The sequence below is a fragment of the Grampus griseus genome, assembly GCF_964374135.1.
Source record: "Grampus griseus genome assembly, chromosome: 1".
NCBI classification, from domain to species: domain Eukaryota; kingdom Metazoa; phylum Chordata; class Mammalia; order Artiodactyla; family Delphinidae; genus Grampus; species Grampus griseus.
The window spans coordinates 61,267,344-61,290,258 of record NC_139017.1 but is presented as its reverse complement, the minus strand read 5'-3'; the positions used below and the strand labels follow the sequence as shown (position 1 = coordinate 61,290,258).

At 50.3% G+C, this 22,915-nt stretch overlaps 1 protein-coding gene across 3 annotated transcripts; it reads right to left on the bottom strand.

Annotated features, from left to right (window-relative positions):
- Nucleotides 1-784: 784 nt before the first annotated feature.
- Nucleotides 785-15,651, bottom strand: PRELP (proline and arginine rich end leucine rich repeat protein). 3 transcript variants are annotated; one of them, XR_014296996.1, is made up of 4 exons: nt 15,505-15,651; nt 6,626-7,611; nt 3,672-4,106; nt 822-924 (listed from the first exon to the last, which is right to left on the bottom strand). XR_014296996.1 is itself a non-coding variant. In XM_082658550.1 (3 exons), exons 2-3 carry the CDS (start codon nt 7,593-7,595, stop codon nt 893-895), a joined length of 1,002 nt encoding a protein of 333 aa, XP_082514676.1. In that variant the 5' UTR covers nt 7,596-7,611; nt 15,505-15,651; the 3' UTR covers nt 785-892. The 3 variants fall into 3 exon arrangements, 2 of the variants coding, with proteins under 2 accessions (XP_082514676.1, XP_082514675.1); XM_082658550.1 differs by lacking the exon at nt 3,672-4,106 and having other exon boundaries at nt 785-924; XM_082658549.1 differs by lacking the exon at nt 822-924 and having other exon boundaries at nt 1,437-4,106.
- Nucleotides 15,652-22,915: the final 7,264 nt, after the last annotated feature.

Genomic DNA, 22,915 nt, shown 5'->3' with positions numbered 1-22,915 from the left:
TGTGTGTGTGTGTGTGTGTGTGTGTGTGTGTGTGTGTGTGTGTGTGTGTGTGTGTGTGTGTGTGTGTGTGTGTGTGTGTGTGTGTGTGTGTGTGTGTGACCTACGTGGGAACCGTCTAACGATCATGCTGTTGTTCCAGGCAGCTCAGCCCCCAGAGAGCCCGGAAAAGGTGGCGGGAGGTGCCGGAGCTGGTCTAATCCGAATCTCATTAGGAGAAGCAGGAGGGCATGATGATGGAACGGAGGTGGCAGGCCCTGGGGACAGAAGTCTGGCCAGCTGACCCTGTTGCTTCCCTGTTCGTGGGCAGAGAGAGAGGCAGGGGTGGACGTTTCAGGAACCCTCCTGCTTTTTGGACAGCAAGGGTAGATTCCCTGCTGAGGGCTTGTAGCTACATAACTGCACGGCTGGAACTCATTTCTCTTCCTCTCTCAGGCACACACACACACACCCCTCATACAGGGTAGACTCCATGTCTTCCAATCTTTTTCTCATGCTGCTTCCCTTCTTTCCTGTTTATGTGCTTTTTCCTCCTTCTCCCACCTGGCAAAATCTGATTCAAACCTTAAGATCCAGCTTAAATGATAGGAGCCATTCTGGTTTCTCCCAGGCAGAAGCAGAGGCCCTCTCCACTATGCTTTCTGTACCCAACATTATTGCAAACACTTAAGACATGCAATTACTAATTCATGGATTTTTCCCTTTATGAATTCCTCAGTGGCGTGGCGTATATATTACTTATCCTTGAATTCTTAGCTGGGAACCTTGCACGTGGTTGATATACGCTGAAAACTTGCTGAATTGAACTGAAGCAGGAAATTAGGGGGCAGGGTGGGAGGCGTGGGACAGCATCCGGCAGTTTTCATTCAAAAGAAGATGGTGTAGTCCGGGAGGATCACGGGGTTGGCTCTGGAACAAACCTTCCACCTGAAGAGAGATTCCAGGGTACCCTGTTTTAGCCCTTCTGTGAACATCTGCATAGCATGTAGACCATTCCAGATGATGTGGCTGGCCCTTTGCTCACTGCCCTTGATACACCTCTGCCATTGTTTTGTGTATCTTACACTACCTGTCCTCAACTAGTCTGTTAGCTTTTCCTGGTCAGGAATGGTGTCTGTTTTGTGTCTTTCAGTACTGAGCATTTGGGAGACCTCAACAATTTGGTATGTGTGGGTTAAAAAGAACTTGGAGATTTGGGCTTCAAATGTAGCTGTCAGATTACTTGTCTGACTTTAGGGATTATTTTTGTAACGATTGTGAGTTTGGGGGAAATTCACCAGAAAAACTTTTGGAATCATTTTCCTAGAGCTTCTTAAGGATAGGATCCTTTCTCCACCAGTCTTCTCAGAGCAAGGAAGGTGGGAGGCCTGGGGAGAGGGGTGGCAAAGTGACTTTAAGGTACTATTCTCATCTGTTTACATTGTCAAATTCAAGCAGGGTATTTTTCATATAACTTTATTTTCTCTGCTGTGAAGCGTGCTGGAATGTCAAAGTTGTTGCACAAAGTTAATACGGTCTTCAAGAAAGAACAGATATATGTACAGAGTACACATACATACACACCTTCCTACACACCTGTATGTGCATATGTCAGCAGCACTGAGAGAATTAACTTGTATATGGAGGAGGGGGGCTTCCTTAAGCCCAAGGGAAAACAGCACATTGTATGTGGGAGGGTGGTGCTGTAAAGCCAATTTAATTTCCTCTGGTTTACAGATACAGGGAGCAATGGAGAAAGCAGAAATATGCTAGATGCGGCAATAGGATGATGGTGATTTTGCTGCTGCTGAATCAAAACACTTCAGCTTGGCAGGAGCTGGGGAATGACCCCTCCTCCCCGGGGAGCCCCAGGAGCTGGGCTCCCCTGAGGGCCTCATCAGAGGGGCTGAGGGCGCAAGGTGGGGATAAGGTGCAGAAGGGGCTTATCCAGGCCATAGCAACAGGTTGCTTACAGACACAATAATATCTTGACTCTAAGCAGAAGTCTTGGAGAAACCAGCTGCAGCCTCGAAGAATGAAGCAGTTGTATGCAAGCATGGGGGATGGAGGCTGTAATGAAATGGGCCCATATTCTGTACATTAGCAAAAGGGAAAAATGAGTATAATGGGAATTTCTTGAAGTTAGGGACCTAGCTTAATCCAATTTCTTAAACATCTCTGGAACTTTTTTCAACCTAACTTGGGAGTGGGCACTGTATCCTAATCATTTCTAGGACATACGCCCCCACCCCCACCAACATACACTCAGAGGCTGTAGAGGGGCAGCATCCCCTAGAGGGAGTTAAGGGAAAGATGAAGTTGAGTCAGCCCTGTGGAACCCAGGCTTCCCTTAGAGGCCTGACACACTGCTCACCTGGGCCAGACAGGGTGGGGTGGGAACTCTGGGGGAAGGAGAGTCCATACAGGGAATAAATTATTGCAAGGGAAAGGGATAATATTTAGGACTCGTCCTGCATTAGAACACGGTCTAAAGGATGGAGCTGCATACAGGAACATGAGCGCCAGAGGGTCCTTGGAGGGGGATCTTATCCACCTCCTTGGTGTACCACATGAAAGCTGAGAGCAGAGGGGACCCATAAGGTAAGAGAGCAGATCGGAACAAACTGTATCCTCAACTGGCTTCCTGAAGGTTCTCACTTTTGTTCACTCATGATGGGAATCAGATCCCCCACCCTGGGGCCTCTGTACCTTTGTGCCCTTTAGACCCCAGAGGAGAGAGAGACCATGCACATCGCCCATGGCTCTCCAAGTTGGAACCTGAGGCCAACTCCTTGATCTTGGAAAATCACACCAGAGAGAGGAGCAGGAACACGGGAGCCGGATGTGGCCAGGACCAGCCACCAGGTGTCACTGCTGTGTCTGTCTTAGAAGGGGAGGCCGATCTGCATAAGTGGAAGAGGCTTCTGGGAGATTTCCAGGTGCTCCACCCCTTCTTGAGCAGTTTCTCAGGAACTGCTTCCCGGGAGTGGAAAGAACTGGGCCATCCTCACTGATAGAGAACAGATGGCGGGGCGGGGTTGGTGGCTCTGTACACTCCACCGTGGATGCCGTGTTCCCCAGGGCATCAGGCCTCTTATCCAGAGTGGCCAAGGGGGCAGCAGGATCCATCTGCACCCACACGGGGCCCAGCCTGGGTCTATGACTCCCACCCCTCTCCCACCAGCTGATTCCTAGTTTTTTGAGCCATTCTTCTCCTGGAATGTTCCTCCCTGCTCTTACTCTTGGAACAGAGAGGACCAGCCAGGAGGCTGTGTGCTGAGAAGGAGGGCCCCATCTCATCCCTATGCAGAGACAGCCTGATGCAGGCCCTTGTGTGAATCTCTGACCCTCTGCCCTCCCTCAGCCGTTCCCTTGCACTTCCTTTCCGGAGAAAACAGGCTGGCACAGAGCTGGTGCACTGTCTGGTGCCAGTGAATGGGGTGGTGGAGCAGCAGTTTTGGAAGATGGGATCCTCGGCCAGGGAGACACGGGTTTCTCAGCCTCTTTGGGCCAGAGCTGCCCACCATGCAGGAGTTTCCAGCAGGACTTCCCAAACCTCACCTCTAGGCTTCCCCTGACCATCTTCTGCTTGCTTTGGCCAGGACAAGATCCAGATGTCAGTTCATAGCCCAGACTTACCCAGGAGTGATGAGGGGAGGAGGGGAGAGAAGAGAATATGAAGTCTTTAGACACACCTCTGTGCTTCTGGGGCCAGAAGTTTGGATGTGCAGTGGGTGTCTTTGAGCTGCGTGGACCAAATCAAGCCTTTGGAAGTCTTGCTCTAGAAGCTGCAGGGGCAGCAGAGTACGTGGCTTGTCCTTGCATCAGGAGGGTGGGTTAAGAAAGGCAAAGCTGAGAGCAAGAAAAGGAGACAGAGAAAACAAATGGTGGGCACAGGCACCTGGGCCACTGCATTCAAGTGCGGCCAGAGGATCTCCAGGGGCAGAGTAAGGCCTAGATGATCACAGATTGCAGCAGGCGGAAGCACATCATGAGGTCCAGCGGGATGGGTGGCTTCAGGTAGTTTCCATCCAGCCGCAGGTAGCGGAGGTGTGGCACGTTCTCCAGATCCGAGGAGAAGTCGTGGAAGGCAACTAGATCTTTGGGGCAAATCTGGGTCCCATTGATTTCTATGGAGAAAAAGGGGAGAAGTCAGCAGGAGAGATGGGCAGGGGATCAGGCCTGACAGGGCTGGAGTAAAAGACAAAGAGGAAGAAGAGGGTAGACAGGGGCAAGGACTCTAGAGTTTTCCTCTCTGGAACTGGCTGACCAGTTCTTGGGAACGTGTGACCGTGAATGAGTCGACCGTAACCTCCAGGCTCCACTTACCCATTTGTGAAACAAATTAAGTTGGAATTGATCAACAATTGTTATTGAAAATTTACTCAGAAGAGTCATAGAGGAAGTAAACTTTCAGCTGAACCTTCAAAGGTAGGATTACAGCAGGTAGAGACCTGGGGATTGTGTTCTGATGCTGTGACCTATTTGAATGATACTGTGGAGGCCAAGAAGCTCATGGCAGAGTTTGGGACCAGTAAACAGTGCAATGTGATGTACTAGGAAGACTAAGCTGGAGAGGTAAGTTGTGGCCACCAGTTACGGTAGGCCTTCAAATATTTCACTAAGGATGGGCTCTTTGATTTCAGTCTGAGGAATGGCACTGAGCAGGACTGTTGTTATGAGATGGATGGTGGGATATATGAACCATAGTGTCCTGGAGCGCTTAACCTGGAAGGGTCCTATGATCACGTTTGTACTATAGAAAGATGAATCTGGCTACAGTGTGGAGAAACAATAGGGGGAAGCAAGATCTGAAGCCAGCCAGTGGATGGGTTACTCTGGAGGTTTTCCTGAGAACAGAATGTGAGGCACGAGGATGAGCAGAAGGTGGTTACATTAACTGAAATAGGGATGACAGGAAGAGGAAAGGGGGCCTGGGAAGGGCATGGAGCCCTAGGACATGATGAATCTGTTGATTCTGAAGTTGATTACCGATTCTGGGGAAGGTAAGCTGGAAAGGTAAGTTATGGCCCAATTGTGGTAGGCTTTCAAATGGAAAATGAGTTTCCATTTTCTCCTTCCCCTCTTATTAGATGACAGGAGGTATGGCATCTTCTAAATGGAGCTTTTGATTCTCCCGAAGCCTTGCTTCTTTTATCTTCTGTCGGTTGTTGTTGTGGTTGCTCTTCATCTCCTTCTTCCACTTCCTCGTCTTCCCTCTCTCCCCTTTCTTCTCTCTTCAACACTGGAGTAGCAGAAAGAGCCCTGACATAGATGGATTTTCTTCCTATGACCTTTGTGACTTTGGACTTTACCACCCTGATGCTCAGTTCTCAAATCTGTGAAATGGTGCGACCTTTCTGTCTTCAACCTCAGAAGGCTGGATAATACACTGCCCCCCCCTCCGCCACCCCTGCAGCCTGTTCTTCCACAGTGTGGTAGAAACTTGTCAGCCATGGATTAATCAAGGTATCATTTCTGTCTAGATCTGTGGCCTATACAGCCTCCTGGGGGTAATGTGTTCCATTAGTTTGCTACCTGCAGGGTAAAATTAGACAGTAGTTTTCCCTTTTCCTGAATTTGTTTCTTACAAGATTTTAAGAAGCCTTCCCCTACTTTTGTGTAATTATCTCAGATGAGTGAATAAGCCTGTTCTCCCACCTGCTTGTTTCACTATTATAGAAATTCAAAAATCCCCCTCTCATCCTTTGGCTTGAAAACTAAGGATTCCTAATATTATTTTAGGACTGCTTCTCTTTCCTCGTGGTGTCCTTTATCTGCACAGCTGCTGCATTCCTTGTGTGAACGTAGCCTGATTTTGTCCACGGACCAGATAATATTTTCTCTTTTGTTTTCAAACTGTTCTGCTGATGCTCTACTCAGACCTGACATTTTTGATTGAAGTAAAACTGTGACTTCGAGCCTCTTTTCTGGCCTGCAATCTTTTATCCCAAGCCCGGGACCCTGTAAATGTAGCTTAGGCAAATTCTGCCTCAAGTGTACTATCTTATATGCGTAAATCTTCCAGCCTTCCAGATAGATTCAGAAAGCACCTGCATACGGACATGTCCTTCTGGCTGCACGTGTTTACCAGTTGTATATACGCTGAGTATATAGTTGCCTCTCTGTGTATGCTTTTTACAGACTCTTTAAAACCTAGGCTTAGGCTTGGGAAGAAGCCTCTTTCCTCACAGCTGCCAGTTTCTGCAGTGGACAGGCCCAGGACATTTCAGAGTCAACATTTAAATGTCACCATTCTGCTTTTAGGAGAATGTCCAGGCCTATATTCCATGTCTACCTTACCTATAGATCTGGAGGGCAAAGGAGCTGGGGCTGATGGGAAGGGGTGGAGGGAGAAAAGCTATTACCCTCCAAGCATGGTATTCTGGGCACTTTATCCATATTAAACTATTAAATCTTCACGTCAACTTTGTGCCATTCTCATTTTACAAATGAGGAAACTTCCCAGAGAGGTCGGATATCCTTTTAAGGTCACATAGATAGTAAGTGGAAAGACCAAGGTTTGAAGACCAGGGCCCCATTGGGTGCGTTTTGCACCCCCCACCGTGAGGCTCATGAGAAAGTGTTGAGGCAGAAGAGACTCCAGCTTCCCTCCCAGTGGCTGCACCCCAGCCCTGCCCCCACTCACGCTCGATGCTGTTGTTGTTGAGGTACAGGTGCTCCAGCTTGTTGCTGATGGCAGGCATATTGCTGATCTTGTTGTGCGACAGGTGGAGCACGAGGAGGTTGGAGATGTTAAAGGAGTTCCTGGGGAGGCCCCTGTCTGAGAGCTTGTTGTAGTTGAGGCGAATGAAGGCCAGGTTGGGGAAGCCCTTGAAGTATCCGCTGGGGATGGTCTCGATTTTGTTGCTGTCCAGGTAGAGCTGGTGAATGGCCACAGGGATCTTGGGTGGCATCTTTCTCAAGATGTTGTGAGCCAGGTTGAGCTGCATGAGGTTTTTAAGGCCCTGGAAGGTGTCGGGCTTGAAGACGCCGTCGCTTAGCCTGTTGTGTTGGAGATCCAGGAGCACCAGTTTCTCCAGCTTGCTGAAGACGCCGGGTGGGATTCTGGAGATATGGTTCTGGCTTAGCCTCAGCTGCTCTAAGTTCTGGGGCAGAGCCGAGGGCACCTCTTCAAGGTGGTTCTTTTCCATGTAGAGGAACACCAGGCTGGGTAGTTTCTCTAGCACTTTCTGGTCCACCTTGCGAATTCGGTTGTTGTCCAGGTTGATCCACCTCAGGCCCGTGGCGTTCTTGAAGGACTCCACTGGGAGCTCGGTTATGAAGTTGTTCTGGAGATAGAGGTAATGGATGCGGGATGGGATGAGAGGGACCTTTCGAAGATTGCGGCTGTCACAGTAGAGGGCAGACGGGAAATCAGGGGGGCAATAGCACTCCCGGGGACAGTCAGGAAAGATAGATGGAGGGCCTGGTGGGAGGGGAGGAGGCAGGTCTGTAGGCTCCAATGGCTCATGGGGCTGAGGAAAGCTGGGTGTGGGCCTGAGTCTGGGTCTGGGCTGGAGCCTTGGTCTGGGTCTTGGTCGTCTTGTTGGCTGGCCTTGGACCTCTGAGGCCAAGATGAGGAGAAGTGGGAGGAGCCAGCAGAGGGATGACCTCATGATCCAGGTGACGCCCCTGTGGGGAGGAATACAGGAAGTCATCAGCCTGCTGGACCTCAGTAATGAGAGGACATGTCTTTGCAGCTAGAGTTGGTCAGGATGGGCTCCAGGGGCAGCTGTGGGAGGGACCTGTGGAAGCATCTCCTTGTTTGCCTGTATCCAGCAGGTGAGAAAGTAACAAGGGCTGGAGGGTCTGGACCCTCTCCCAGAGGCCTAGCCACTGAATGTGTTAAGCCTGCTCTGGAGGGTGTGAGCCATCCTGGCAGAAAGCACATTGGGCTGTGAATCAGGAGTCCCGGGGTTTCCTTGAGAAGACCCTTAACCTCTCTAGCCCTCGGTGTCCCCATTTGCACCATGAGAAAATCATCCCTCCACTTATACTCCCCTTATAGGACGGATGTTAGAATATGTGAGCCATAGAGTCCTGGGGTGTTACATCTGCAGGCTCCTTACGGATCCCATAACTCGGTGGTTTTCAAACTGTGCCCCCATTTCTGTGGAGTCCTCCTGAGAGAGGGAGACCAAGGGGGTGGCCCTGGGGTACCCCCAACCCACCCTGTGCCAACCTGAGCAGCTCTGTGTTTTTTTAATATGTTATATATAAGGGGGTTTAGCCAAAGCATTCATTTGAAAAAAAAGTTGCATTGCTAAAAATGTTTTGAAATCCACCAATCAAGTCCAGACTTGACTAGTTATAAAAATTGAGTACTGGAGGAAAGAAGTAGCTTGTGAAGGCCAGGAAGCTATGTAACAGCAGACCCAGGACAAACCCCCAGGTCTCCATGGGCTCACAGCGCTCTTGGGAAGGAAGTGCTGCAGATACCCTTGTGTCTGACCTTGATCACCCCTCACCCCCAGCACTCAGCTCAGAGAATGCTGGTCTTTGCCAGCAGGATACACACCAAGAATTTCTCCCCAGATGTGGAGGCTCCTGGGGAAATAAACAAGGAAGGAACTGAAAGCTATGGGGAATACAACAAACTAGTGAATATAACAAAAAGGAAGCAGACTCATAGGTATATAGAACAAACTAGTGGTTACTAGTGGGGAGAGAGAAGCAGGAAGGGGCAATACAGAGGTAGGGGATTAAGAGGTATAAACTATTATGTATAAAATAAACTAGGATATATTGTACAACACGCAGAATATAGCCAATATTTTATAATAACTAGAAATGGAGTATAACCTTTAAAAATTGTGAATCACTGTATTGTACACCTGTAACTTATATAATATTGTACATCAACTATACTTCAATTTAAAAAAAGGCTGTGGGGGTCATTTCTTCTGACCTGGTATTGCTGCTTTCCATATCCATTGGAGTTGGTGGGATTGAGGTGGGATATAAAGAAGAAATTCCTGCCTCAGAGACATAGTGGAATAGGTTGCTAAAGGGTGTTTTCGGGTTGCCCTTCCCCTTGGTCCTGATGACACCTCAGACAGGGCCATGTACTTTGAGTTGAATTAAGCTGGGGAAATTGCAGTAGACCCAAGTCTGCAGATGGAAATTGGCTTCTCCCATAGACTTGCTCCCCTGGCCTGGCTGGGTTACCTGTACTTTCCCCTCCCAGGGCCATCATCCCTGTGACAGCCCCTCTGGTCTCCCTCTGGGGTCTCTGTTTCCTCATTGCTCCCAATGGCCCTCCTTGCTGCTGCTTCACAGTTGTGGTGGTCTGTCCCTCTCCTTCCTGGGGTCTGGGACACATTGGAGATGCAGGTTTCTTGGGGTGCCCTGCAAGAGAGTGGGCTGGAGTGTATCCCCAGCTGCATCTGGACCCTGTGAAGCCTCTGTTCCAGGCTTCCCCTCTCTTTCCTTGGAGCCCACATCTTTCCTTGTGTGACCCAGTGCCGGCTTCCTGCTGGCTTTGCTCAAAGGAAGACGATAGAAGCCCTTCACCAGCTGCTTAGTCCTGAGTCCGATGCTCGGGAGGAGCTGAATGCGACAAGAAACAGGAAAGAGGGCAGAGCCCACCCTGGAGGGGCAGAGGGCATCTCCCCACACCTTTCACACATACCCCCTGGACACCCAGCCTGCACACTCTCACACACACACCACTCCTCTCCCCGTACCACACACATAAGCAAACGCACGCTCCCCTGTCGTCTGTGTGCATGAGTGAATCCTCATAGAGGATACTGAGTATGGGAAGGAAGGAGAGGAAGAAGGCGGAAGGCAGATGAGGACGGAGGAGGGAGGAGACTGCCCTGCAGCTTCTGTTGCTTCTTCACCTCCCTCTAAGGTGGTCTCTTCCCAGGCAGACCTCTCCAAGGGGTCCCGGAGTACCGTGTCCCCTGGGCCTCCCATCACAAAGGACCTTGCAGTTAGATTCTTGTCTTTATCTCCAGTTGAGGATGTAACAGTTTTGGGGATACACCAAAAGGACTGAGAAGAAAAGACATTCATTGTAAAACCAAACTTGAGTCTTGTTGCCGGACCCCACACCACTTGTAACTGGTGAACCATGAATTAATATGTTACAAGTCCTGTAATTTTCTTGAAAATAGCACAACCATATTGCACATAGATTTTAAACAGGTGGTTAAAACATTAGTGTACTAAAATCAAACATTTTTAAGAGCCCCAATTTTTGTGACCTTGAATTTTTTTGCTTTGGCGTTTTTTATTTCCTGATCGCCCAGAAGCCTGACAATAAGCAAGAGATCTCTCATGGTGTGAGAAGCCCTGCCCTGGGGAGGCTTCCCAGGCTGGCTGGGCCCTCTATCCCTTCATTGCCTTTGTCACCAAGAGCATCTACCTGGTGCTGGGCCCTGAGGGAAGCAAGAAAAGCTCGTCCAGAGTGGAAGCCTGCTCTGTGAGGCACTGTGACTCAGGCAGCTGGCCCTCGCTCAGGGGTGTTTCTTGGTGGTTCAGGGCCTGGGCAGCACTTGGCCTCATTGTCAGGGGTGACAGAATCACGGGTTAGTCACAGCTCCACCTGGCAGGCCTGTCCTCCACTCCTTCCATCCACGTGAACACAGGACTTCCTTATCCCCACCTCCTATGCCAGACCTTTTGGGAACTTCTCTTATCTTCCCATGGGTCCTCTGACCCTTCTACACTCTAGACCTCTGGGGCTGGCCAAGCTCCTCTCAGAGATGAGAGGAGGTTCCCACGGAGAAGCTCCTGGGCCTGTTCTGTGGAGAAACTGGATCTGTTCAATTCTCCTTCTCTTAGCCTGTGGCTGAACCATTCTGTGTGTGTCTGTGTGTGTGTGTGTGTGTGTGTGTTTGCACGCGCACACACTTCCTTCTTTAGGAAATAGTGCTCATTTCTAAGGCTTTTCTCATCAGGCAGTGCCCCGTCCTGCTGGAGTCTGGGCAGCCCCCAGAGTCTAAGTCTCCAAACCAGAATTTGTGACAGACTGGAGGTCCTTGGACTCCAAGGGGAGCCACAGTCTTCCTCACAAAGCCCAGAGTCACACCTTCTTATGTTCCTGTCTTCCAGAACCTTCTGTCCGGTCATAACAGTGCCTTAGGCTGGGTCGTAAGTGTGTGTGAGTTTTAAATTTTGTATGCCTTTGCAAGCACGCCTCCCAGCTTTCTGCCAGGCTGTGCTCACTGCTTGCTCAGTGAACGCATGTGGACCACCTAGAACCACTCACCTCGTCCTGCAGCCTGTTCACCAGCATCGGTTCTCAAAAAGCTGCTGGTTTGTGGGGGGAAAGCAATTGCTTTGACTGACCCAAAATTCACTCCCTCATTTAAGAACATTTTCTTTTTTTCTTTTTAATAAATTTATTTATTTATCTTTTGGCTGTGTTGGTCTTCATTGCTGCACGCAGGCTTTTTCTAGTTGCGGCGCGTGGGGGCTGCTCTTCTTTGCGGTGCGCGGGCTTCTCATTGCGGTGGCTTCTCTTGTTGCGGAGCACGGGCTCTAGGCACGCGGGCTCAGTAGTTGTGGCTCACGGGCTTAGTTGCTCCGCGGCATGTGGGATCTTCCCGGACCAGGGCTCGAACCCATGTCCCCTGCACTGGCAGGTGGATTCTTAACCACTGTGCCACCAGGGAAGCCCTAAGAACATTTTCTAAGAGAGTTTTAAATTCAAATTTCAGTTCCAAGTATTAGAGATTTGGGCTTGAATCCTGCCTCTGACCCTCTTCCTCAGGCCCCAGGCTCCTCAACTGTGTGAGGATCACACACGTTAAGGCATGTTGTAGAGCATAAAATCTCTACAGATGGCAGTGATTTCGTTTATTCATTTATTTGTTTATAAAAGGGCATATTCTCTAGAGAGACTCTGACCTATTTGTTTATTTTTTTTAGGCCGTGCTGTGTGGCATGTGGGATCTTAGTTCCCCAACCAGGGATTGAGCCCATGCCCTCTGCACTGGAAGCACAGAGTCTCAACCTCTGGACCACCAGGGAAGTCCGAGAGACTCTGATTTTTAAAGTGAGATAGCCCTGTCCCTGCTTAGGTCATAAATTCCTTCATTTAAGGTTCAAACTCCCAGGATCCTTGCAGTGTTTAGCCTCAGGACTGGGGGCAGGGTTGAGGTCCACATGGGTTTGCCAAGTCATTAGGGCAGGTTTACGGGTAATTGGCTTTGTATGGAGAGAGTCTAGGGTTGGGGCTGGGCTGGGAGTGATGTTGGGTGTGTCTCCCCGGGTTAAAGAAGGATGACTCCACGCTACTTCCTGGTGTTCTTCTTTCTTGTCAGATCTCCCATCTAGCTTGTCACCCCTGAGCCTCCATGGCTTAACACAGCCAGTGACCCTACCACGGAGGATGGGGTTGCCCCTGGACACACCCATGGACATTGGGATGACCCTCTTTCTTTATTCCCTTCCTTCTGTCCTAAACTCAGACTTCTGAAAGCTATCCTGTTCCCTTAACCTCTTCCTGAAGCCCAGAAGAGAGTTGGAAGCTAGGTGAATCAGGTGGTCTCTGACCAGCTGTTAGCAGAGGAGAGAGGCAGGCCCAGCCAGGCTGCCTGAGACTCTTCCAAGGCCTCCAAGTAGGGCTTGTGGGGTTCTGAGGTAAGGAAAGGGTTGACATGGAGGCATGGTAAATTCAGCATATCACTGATGCACTGTCCCTTTCCTGGGGAGTGAAATCAGAGTAAGGGTGAGCCTGACTGGGGCAGAGGCAGGGAGTGCATCATGGTGCGTATTAGACAGGGGACGTGGGGTCACAGCCCGTCTACCTCGACCTAGTGACGTGACCCTGTTCTCGCCTCAGTTTCCTTATCTGTAAAATGGAGATAACGAAGTTTTCCCTATCCCTATCTTCCTCATCCAGTTGTTTTCAGAAGTGTGATAAGCAACTTTAAAATGTGCTACAGATCAGAAAGTGCTAAAAATCAATATAACACTATTATGGAGAGACAATCTGTCTCCCCAGTGTCTACCGCCAGGCAAAGTGTAAACACAGTGTTTTTTTGGCCTCAGGCCACTAGTCCAGAAGAGCAAGTTTTCCGTTCCAAGGGCCTGGGGAAGAAACAAGCGTGAGAATGGCTCTAGTCCTCTGACAGCCTGTCACCTCACCGTATCCTTCTCTCTGCCTCCATCCCCTAACATCTCCAAGCCCTGAAAAAAGCATAAAAGAATCTGTCTGATGCACTGGGTGCTTGTAGATGTGGGTCTCAACCCTGCAACTCATCAGCTGTTTAGCTGGGTACGCTTGAGAAATCTCTTACCTCTACTAAGCTTCAGTTTCCTCATCTGTAAAATGGGCATACTAACATCTTCTTATCAGATTATTTTGAAGGTTAAGTGAGGAAATGTGTGAAAAGTGAGGCTCAGTGAATGTTAAGCTATTATTGACATTATTTCAAAGTAATGTGGTCTCTTTCCCTCCAGCTTGGCCAGAGGACAGCCCTGCCCTCCACCGAAAGGCTGATCTATGCAGGCGGGCACATGGATTTCTCCCAACCTTCCTACATAGAGCAATTTCCTCCTCTTTGGGGCCTGTGAGACCACACTTGGGTCTCAGAACCAACAAATTAGAGAGAACAGAGATGCCCCCGGCCATTCGGGGAATGTTTACTCTGTCCCTCCAATTCAGTAACCCCCACCCCTAGCATTTCTGAAGCAGGTGAGGGGATGCTGACCTCCTGTCCTCAGCAGGCTGTGGAGTCCCACTGTGACCCATGACTTCCCATCCCAACCTGTTGCACCTGGCCTTTCTGCCCCTTCCAGCTTCTCCCACAGGCCCAATAAATAGGGCTGCCGCCCCCTCTCCCAGGAAGGCGAAGGGGGAGTGTTCAGCCCATCCTCTGTGTGAGCCCGTCAGAACAGACAGCTGTTGGGCAGGGGAGGGGGGCATCTAGAAGGGATGGAGGCGAGCCCCACGCATGCCCCTGGGGGCCCAGGGAAGGCAGATTAGCAGGTAAGAGGAAACATAAACTCTTTGGAGCTACCTTGGGGGAACTTTCTTTCTGGAATGTACCCCCACGACATACCTGTCAGTGCTTACAAGGAGAAGGAGGGTGAGAGTTCACAGGAGGTCTTCCCTGTTCCCTCAGGTGCTTTTTCTACTCTGCAAAAGAGGGTGGCCCACTTGGGACCCTCGGGAGCTCCTCCATCAGACAGTCCTTGTCCAGGAAGCCACACAGCCCTTCTGCGCAGCTAACTGCCTGGGCTCTTCAATTCCACACAGGTCTCCTCAGGCCCCTGGTTCAGGTTCTCAAGCCCTAGCTGACCCTCAAGTCCTGAGACAACAATAGATTCCTGGGTCTTGATCCAGTGGGTCTGGAGCAAGGGGTCCAGACATCTACATTTTTAGTAAGCACCGCTCTCCCCCTCCCCTGCACGCAGGGCGTTTGGAAGAGCACCCATATTTGGAGACCCTGCTCTTGCCCATGCCCTGCCTGCCTTGGGATAGCACTCTGTGTCGTCACAGAGGAATGAGTTGGGGAGATGGAGAGGGACCACCCTATTTGGAAACAAGTCCCATTCGGTTGGCCACTTCAGTTTTCCCCTCCCTGACTGATTAAGGAACTACTGTCTTGTTTCCTCTCCCACAGGGACCCCTTACCAATGTGGGATAATTTTGAAGTGGCTTTAAAGAGAAATCTTTTCTAGCTGCCTGCAGAAAAAAGAAATGAATTGCCCCCAGAGCTGGGAATTAGTACCTCCAAAGTCAGAGCTACTAGGAAGACACTGTGCAGGTTGGAAACCTGCTTTTCTCTCTCCCACTCAATTATGTTCTGAAGAAAGAAGAAATCCTTCCAGCTCCTGCAGTTGTTCATGCCCTTCCTACTCCGCCTGGACTCAGGACACATGATTTCTTTTGGCTCTGCCATCTCAGTGGGGAAACACACTTTCTCTTTTCTCTTACAGCTGGGGAGGCGTGTGAGAGGGCAAGAGACAAGATGCAGCGTGTGTGCACGTGCCTGTGTGTGTCCCTGCCAGTGTCTCATCACTATGTGCTCTAGCCCTGCATGTCAAATGCAGAAGAGTGGAGGTGAATGGACAAGATGCCTTCATGTTGTGTGCGTATTCGTGGGTGTGCATGTGGAGTGAGAGTGCAGCCTCTGTGTGACACGTGTGTGTGCCTGTGACAGTGTGTGACAAAATGTGAAAGGTGCAGAGAAATGGGTTCTAGAGTAGGGTTTCTATGGGAACTTGATCTGTAGAAATACTGTGTGCAGCATAACTCTGCGCTACAACAAACATCTGTACCAAGAAAGTTCAGCTTTTGCAACAAGCAAATACATGGGTACAGAATGATGCAGAGAAGGAAGAGGGTGGAGAAGAAATGAGGAAGACTAATTTGAGCTCCTTCGAAAGGAGAAAAATTTGGTGGAAGGAAGGAAAGAAGGATGGAAGGAAGGAAGGGAGGGAGGGAGGGAGGAAGGAAGGAAGGAAGGAGAGGATACAGACTAGATCAATAAACTAGCTTGGATAGAGCAGGAAGAAACTGGCTGGAGGCAGGAGCCTTCCTCCCCATCTCCAGACTGGACTTACCTGCACCACCTGCCTCTCCTCTCAGCTCTGGGTTTAGTCGGCAAGGCTCCCTCGTCTCCCCCCGCCCTTTGGTGGAGCTGTGGCAGCAGAGAGCCAGCTAGAAGTTCTGATCTCTCAGTGGTGTGTGCCTGCTTGTGTTTGCCTGGCTTTTCTTCCACCGGATCCTATTGGGGTGGGGAGGTTAGGTTGGGGGAGGGCCGGGCAAATTGTAAGGAGGGAGGGGAGGAGTAAGGAAGGGAGGGGAGAAGGGAGGGAGGAGAGACGAGAGGGAGGGAGCTTGGGAAAGGAGGAATGACAACAATAAAGTCTTTATTTAGCAGCCAAGACTCCCAAAGACTTCATCCACACACCATGCCCACTAACGGACCCGTTTTTAATAACATTTCCTTCTGCTGCTGCTGCTTCTGGGAGGGAGATTGTTTGACCCATGTTTGGAAAACAGGCCAAATTAACAGAGGAAAAGGAATGAAAAGCGTCAGACTCTTTCATTCCTCCTCCTAACAATTGCCTTTCTTCTAATGCCCCTCACTCCCCTGCTGTTACGTTCCCAAATGTGAGGGGTGTGGGATGTGTCCTGTGAGCAGTGACAGTCCTTCCCTGGGTCATCTTGTCTAGGAGGTTGCTAAGGGAATGGAGTCTTGCTGCGTGTGAGTTAGCACAAGAGACAGCCTTGGTTTGGCTGCCAGGATGCTCTGAGGGAGAGGGAAAAGTCTGGCCTGGGATCACACTGCAAAGGTAAGGCAGAATAAAGATTTTATGTAAGACCTAAAGTCACTGTCCGTGTGAACAACGTCAGTATCTTTTTTCAGCTTCTCCATGTATATCACACTCAGGAGAGAGTTGGAGGCTGTATGGTCATCACACAAAGTACATGAGGAAACCCAAATGTCCCCTGTCCATGTCATCCCAGAAGACCCACTCAAGTAAGACCATCACCTCTAACAATTCTCCTCAGTTAAAAAACTGCAACACACTTGTAGCTAAGTGTTAAGTAACAGCCCATCGAAAGTGCCTGCCGCCTCAGCTGATTACTTAGAAAACTTGATGATGTTTAGTTTTTCTATCATCAGGTCCCTGGAGAGCTGCTTCATTGGAAGCATTGGCTGGGAGAGCATTTTGCGATTCACTGGCTTCATATAGCCAGACCCTTAGCCTCCTCCAGAAAGAGCTTCCCTTCTTGGAGTCTCGGGGACACCAATTGTCGAAGCTTCACCCCAAGGGAGGTATTTATCTCTTTTTGGTGTGTCAAGGACAATATGAGGTGAAGGCTGGGAAAAGTGGTGGGAAGTTAAGATACCTGGGTTGCTGCTGCAGTTGCCGACTCCTAGGATGGAGCTAGGAGGCGGAATGTGGGGACAGAAAAGTGCAGGGAAGGTGAGGCAGTGGGGAGGTGGCTCTCCAATGTGGTGGATTACAGCTACATTTTCAGAGAGTCAGGACCTGCTCACACTTCCCACCCAGGTTGAAATCCCATCTTGGGGGCTCACTGCTTATTTGATCTGCACAGTAAGTGCTTAAAGCAAGAGAAGAAAGGGCACGATTGTCTATGATCCTTTCCACAGGGAGGCAGCTCAGGCTCCCCACCTCCCCACTGCCCTGTCTGGAGACTCTGCCAGGATGGAGAGGTGTGGCCCTGAGCAGTTTGGGCTCAACTGCCCTGTGGTCATCAGGCCCACAGGGGCTGGATCTGGGTCAGACCCTCACCCCTCACAAACTGAGGCTCACAGCCTTGGGTGGCTGGGAGTCCGGGCAAATACGCAACAGGGAGGAGCTGTGGGAGTCTTGTGGTAGCGTACCCCTCAGCCAGCCTGGGGGTCTGGGTCGCCTGGGGTGAGTGGCTCCTGGTGGGTAGAGGCAGCATCCTGCCCATCATGGTATAACCCGCAGCACCCACTTGAGGTTTGGCACAGCCTGGGTGCTCAGTAGCAGTCTGTTTCATCACATTTTAAGAGGGTTGAACAAGGAAATTCTCTGTCGATCTCTTTTTTTTTTTGCGGTACGTGGGTCTCTCACCATTGTGGCCTCTCCCGCTGCGGAGCACAGGCTCCGGACGCGCAGGCTCAGCGGCCATGGCTCACGGGCCCAGCCGCTCCGCAGCATGTGGGATCTTCCCGGACCGGGGCACGAACCCGCGTCCCCTGCATCGGCAGGCAGACTCTCAATCACTGCGCCACCAGGGAAGCCCTTTTTTTTAATTAATTAATTTATGGCTGTGTTGGGTCTTCGTTTCTGTGCGAGGGCTTTCTCTAGTTGTGGCAAGCGGGGGCCACTCTTCATCGCGGTGTGGGGGCCTCTCACTGTCGCGGCCTCCCTTGTTGCGGAGCACAGGCTCCAGACACGAAGGCTCAGTAGTTGTGGTTCACGAGCCTAGTTGCTCCGCAGCATATGTGGGATCTTCCCAGACCAGGGCTCGAACCCGTGTCCCCTGCATTGGCAGACAGATTCTTAACCACTGCGCCACCAGGGAAGCCCCTCGATCTCTGTTTTAAAAATGTTATTGCTGTAAAAATATGAAAAACTAATACCTTCTCTTGATTCAAAATCCAAAAGGTACGAAAGATTGCACCAGGGAAAAGTCTTCTCCCCCTGCCTGTTTCCCCGTAACCCAGTTTCCTTCAGGACACAACCAGCATACCAGTTTCTTGCGTGCTGCCAGATTTAACTTAACGCACATACCAGCGATAGGTTCAAGCAACTAAGCCTTTTATTTTTACTCAGTAGGATATCTTGATGATCACTCCATATTGACGCATAAGGCTCTGTCTCACTCTCTGCCCCGTATTTGTCTGAGCAGCCCCTCCTGATGGACATTTGGGCTTGCTGCCACCTCCTGACCCATTTTTAAGGTAAGCAGTGCTGGGCTTGGAGTCTCACAACCTTGGGTCCAGTTCTGGCTCTACCTCCTTTCCATGCTAACTGTGGCCTTTAACCTGAATGAGGGCTACTCATTTGCCCTCTCTGAACCTCAGTTTTCTCATCTGTGTGTGGCAGGTATCAATTGCAGTCTACTGACTAAGTAGTTAAATTATTTTACAATTTAAACTTTCTTCTATAATTTAACTTAGTTTCTGAATCTGAGCACTCTTGTCACTGGGACAGTGGAAAACTCCACCTCAGTCCTGGGTGTCCCTCCCCTTGGGGTTGTCCAGCTGCTGAGGCAGTTAACGTTTTACCTCCAGTGCTACAGGACACGTCCTTCATCCTGGGAGGCCCCTCTGGCCTGGCAGCCCTCTGACGCTTTCTAAGGCTGTGTACTGAGGACAGAAACCTTCTGCAAGCTGTCATTTCCTTTCTGCAGACATGCTGGCTCCTGGCACTCTGCCAGGGGCTCAACCCCTCCCCCCCCCCCACCAGACCCCACATTCTACCCTGGCCTGGCCCAACCAGGGACCATTTCTTCTCGGGGAAGAAGCTTCCTTATCCTCTTTACTTCTGGCCAAGACATTGCATGTATACTCGGAAACCCCCAAGGGCTCTGGTTGTCAACCAAAGGGAGGGGAAAGACAGGGAGGGGAGAAATGAACCATGTCTGCAGCCACACAGGGAGTGCAGTTGTACTGGGGGACCCTGAAATCCCTTTCTGCTCACTGTTCATGATCCTGTCCAGAGGTTGTCAATTTGTGGGCCAGCTGAGCAGTCCTGCTACACCATCAGCTGGCGTGACCAGACAATACTGGTCAGGGGGCTGCTTAGTCAGCATTGCTTCCAGAGTTCCTCAGGTCCTCGAGAAGCCAGGCTCAGGGGAGTGGTAATGGCATTTTGCCTTCCAAGGTGAGGTCCTCCAAGGTTCTGGGATGCCTCTTCCACCCTCCAATTACATCATCCTGGAACTCCAGTCTAACTTAATATTTATGTTGTAAAAATTGCCTTTTGCAAGTCACAACACCTAGATCTAATATCCAAGTTCCAGATATAATTCTGATAAGTCACAGATGGCAACCTGCTCCATGCAATGGAATATTGGGTAATGACACTGCCTTACATAGGCACAGTCACACTGCCGCCATGTGATGATGACACGTGGACATATGTAGTTAATTATGCCCCATGTTGCAAAGTTCAGGAGGGCAGGAGCAACTCAGGCCGACCTGGGGCCACCACACATGACCTTGGGCATCCTCACATCCACACGTGCACCAAGCATCATCTTTAACCTGAATAAAAATTATAGTAATAGCTAAAGCTCATTGAAGTTTACCATACCTCAAGCCTTCTTCTCAGCCCTCTACACGAACAACTCTTCAATCCTAGTACAACTCCATGATGCGGTACTGCTGAAACACCCATCTGACAGGTGAGGGACGGAGGCACAGATAGTTCATGTGCCCAAGGTCACACGTCTAGTAATGGTAGAGATAAGACTGGAATCCAGGTTGTTCTGCTTCCAATGTTCTTGTTCATGTATATATCTATGCTGTTGTGATGAATAAAATGCAAGTTCTTTAAAATGATCTAGAGATCATTTTAGAAATCCATGTAGCTGGTGTCCTTAGGTATTTTCTATTAATGCAAGTTTAACTATCATCACATTTTTTTTTATGTTGAAGAGAAATCCTCACACTCAAAACTGTTGAGAACCACTGATCCAGGCCTCAGTTTCTCATCCCTAAAATACAGATTTACCCTCAGCTCCTCTCTTTCTCCCCCCGCCAACCGTATGGACTCCCTAAGTTCTGTCAGTCGTATTTCCTTAGTGGCTTTGGCAGCTTCCCCTCTCACCTGCCATGGTACTACACCACTACTGGGGCTCCCGAACGAGTGTCCCTGCCTCACCCCTCCCTCTGGCCTCCACCTTCCACCTGGATCTTCCTAAGGCGTGGATCTGACCAGGTCACCTTTCAGTGACTTCCTGTCCCCATAACCATGGTTCTTAGCCTATGGTGCAGGTCAGATTCACCAGAGAGCTCTTAAAAATGTCTGAGCCCCCCCCCCGCCCCCCGCCTTAGAGATGCTGATTCAAATAGATCTGTATTTTTTTTCTTTTTTGCGGTACACGGGCCTCTCACTGTTGTGGCCTCTCCCGTTGTGGAACACGGGCTCCGGACGCGCAGGCTCAGCGGCCATGGTTCACGGGCCCAGCCGCTCCGCGGCATGTGGGATCTTCCCGGACCGGGGCACGAACCTATATCCCCTGTATCGGCAGGTGGACTCTCAACCACTGCGCCACCAGGGAAGCCCTAGATCTGTATTTTTAAAGGCTGCCACTGTGAGAGATTGGGATCCACACCTTTGGCTGAGCTCTGACTCCTCCTTACTTCTCCAGCCCCATTTCTCAAACTCTAGACCCTAATCATGTGACTGTCTCACAGCAACCAGAATCCTCCAGGCTATTTCACATCTCCACATCTTTGCTCTCTGACCCTTCTGTCCGCCAGCTGTTGCATCCTCTAGGATGATCTCCTGACAGCACTTTCCTCTCCAACCCCATGGGTAGCCATAAGCACTCTGTCTATGTGTTCCAGCATCCCCCTAGTGTGTGTCCAGCCCAGGACCTGTGCCACTTCCCTGCCCTCCTCTGTTCTCCTCTCTGCCTGCTCTACAAACTCCCCAGTGGCCTGTGTCAAATCTGATTCTTGGAGCCCTGGGACCTGGCATAGTTCTGACACACAGTAGGTGTCAGTACCCTGAACCCTGGCCTCAGTGTAATCTGCCAGCCAGTCCAGAAGCATTAGAATACTTTCTCCTCCTTTGTGTTTGCCCGAGCCATTGCAAAATCCTCCTGTGTGTGTTTTTCTGCAGTCTTCTCACTTTCTAATCTATTTTTCATGACCCACAAGTGTGTTATTTCCCAAAACACAAACTTGATCATGCGATCTCCTTGCTTAAAATTCCGTAGTGAGTCTCAGTTTTTTACAGAACAAAATTCAAATGCCTTAGCATGACACGAGGCCCTGCAGTCTGACCTGGTTTTCCTGCCATTCTCATTTCCTTCTATAATTCCTACAGAACTTGAGAGCCAGATTCACAGGGTCACGTATCCCAGGTTTTCATGTCTCTAAGCTTTTGCCCAATCTAGGTTCAGATGTCCTTCTTCCCTTATTCGTCATTTGGGGAACTCCTATTCACCCTGCAGGACCCAAATCAAATATTATCTCCTGTATGAAGCTCTCCCTGATTTCCACAGGCAGAGTGAGCTTGCTCTTGTCCGTGCTCCCCTGGGCCACAGCTCTCTTACTGCACTTACCGCACGGTGCAGTTACTGCTTGTACCTCCTTTGTATGATCGGAGGGTCTCCAGGGCAGAAACCCAGCTCCTGGCAAAGGACCTGGCAGAGGAGTAATAATGGTCAGAATAGCTAACATTTCCAAGAGCTTACTATGTACCATGCATCTACTTTACAGTGCATTAGCTCATTTAATCCTCATAACAACCAGAGGACTAGGTACTATTATTATTATCCCCATTTTACAGAGTGTTATACAGTCTCTAAGTGTCAAAGCCAGGCAGCCTGGCTCCAGGGTCCATGCTACACTATACTGATAATGCTTGCTGAACGAATGGTAATCCACAGTGAGTTATGTGTGTGTGGGAGTGTGGGGGGCGGTGTTAGTTAATAAAACATGATATGACCTGACTCCTACCCACACTACTCCCGGTGTCAGGCTGCATTGGAACCCTGGTCTCCCGAGAGCTGGTCTGTGGCTTTTACGGAGATAACAGAGCTGTCATCTCTTTTCCAGGAGCCGACACAATGCTCGTCCACTCCTCTCATTATCCCCATAAGCATCAGCCTCCTTTCTTTTTATTTTTCTTGTGTTCTGCTCTGCTTGCCCAGTCAGGAAAAACGACTGGTTGGCCTGCAGCTCAGGGAACGGTGCCCCATCTCCCTCTTGCCTCCTGGCCCTCCTCCGCCTACCTCCTGTGCACACCCCTGGCCTCACTCAGAGCCAGATCACAGGGCTCAGGGGCTGAGCCACGTGGCTGCCCACCCTTAGCTCCCTCCTGATTCCGGCCCCACCAGAGGGAAAGGATCCAGACAGAGGCAAAGATGGAAGCCAATGTTCTCGGCTCCAGTTTTCTCCTTTCTCAGCCTGCAGCGTTCAGAAGTGCTACTGTAGGATGTCACAGCACTGTACGCATGCACTCCCACCCGCTGCCTGAGACTTCTGTTGCCTCCAGGGGCTCTCCCTCTGTAGGCTGAAGCAGAGGGAGAGAGAGAACGCCCTCTGGTAGTGGTCTGTGGGCCCCAGCTTGGTTCTCCGGAGTGGAGTCACCATCCTGCCCTGGAAATTGTGTCAAAGCACCTTCCGGAAGGGAGAGCGGCCCACCCGAGCAGATTCCTGGAACCCCTCTGTTCCTACAGTCACCCTGCCTTCTGTTCACGTTTGCGTGCCTGTGGCTTGTTCCTGGATCTCCTTTCTCTTTTCTTCACATGGTGTGGTTCTGCCCCTGACAGAGGCTGCGTCTCCCC

Excerpts from the sequence above, each read along its gene's own strand:
- PRELP (XM_082658549.1), bottom strand. The coding sequence starts at position 7,595 with ATGAGGTCATCCCTCTGCTGGCTCCTCCCACTTCTCCTCATCTTGGCC. Across the intron at positions 4,107-6,625 it reads CAACAACAACAGCATCGAGC|AAATCAATGGGACCCAGATT; the intron begins GTGAGTGGGGGC and ends TTTTCTCCATAG.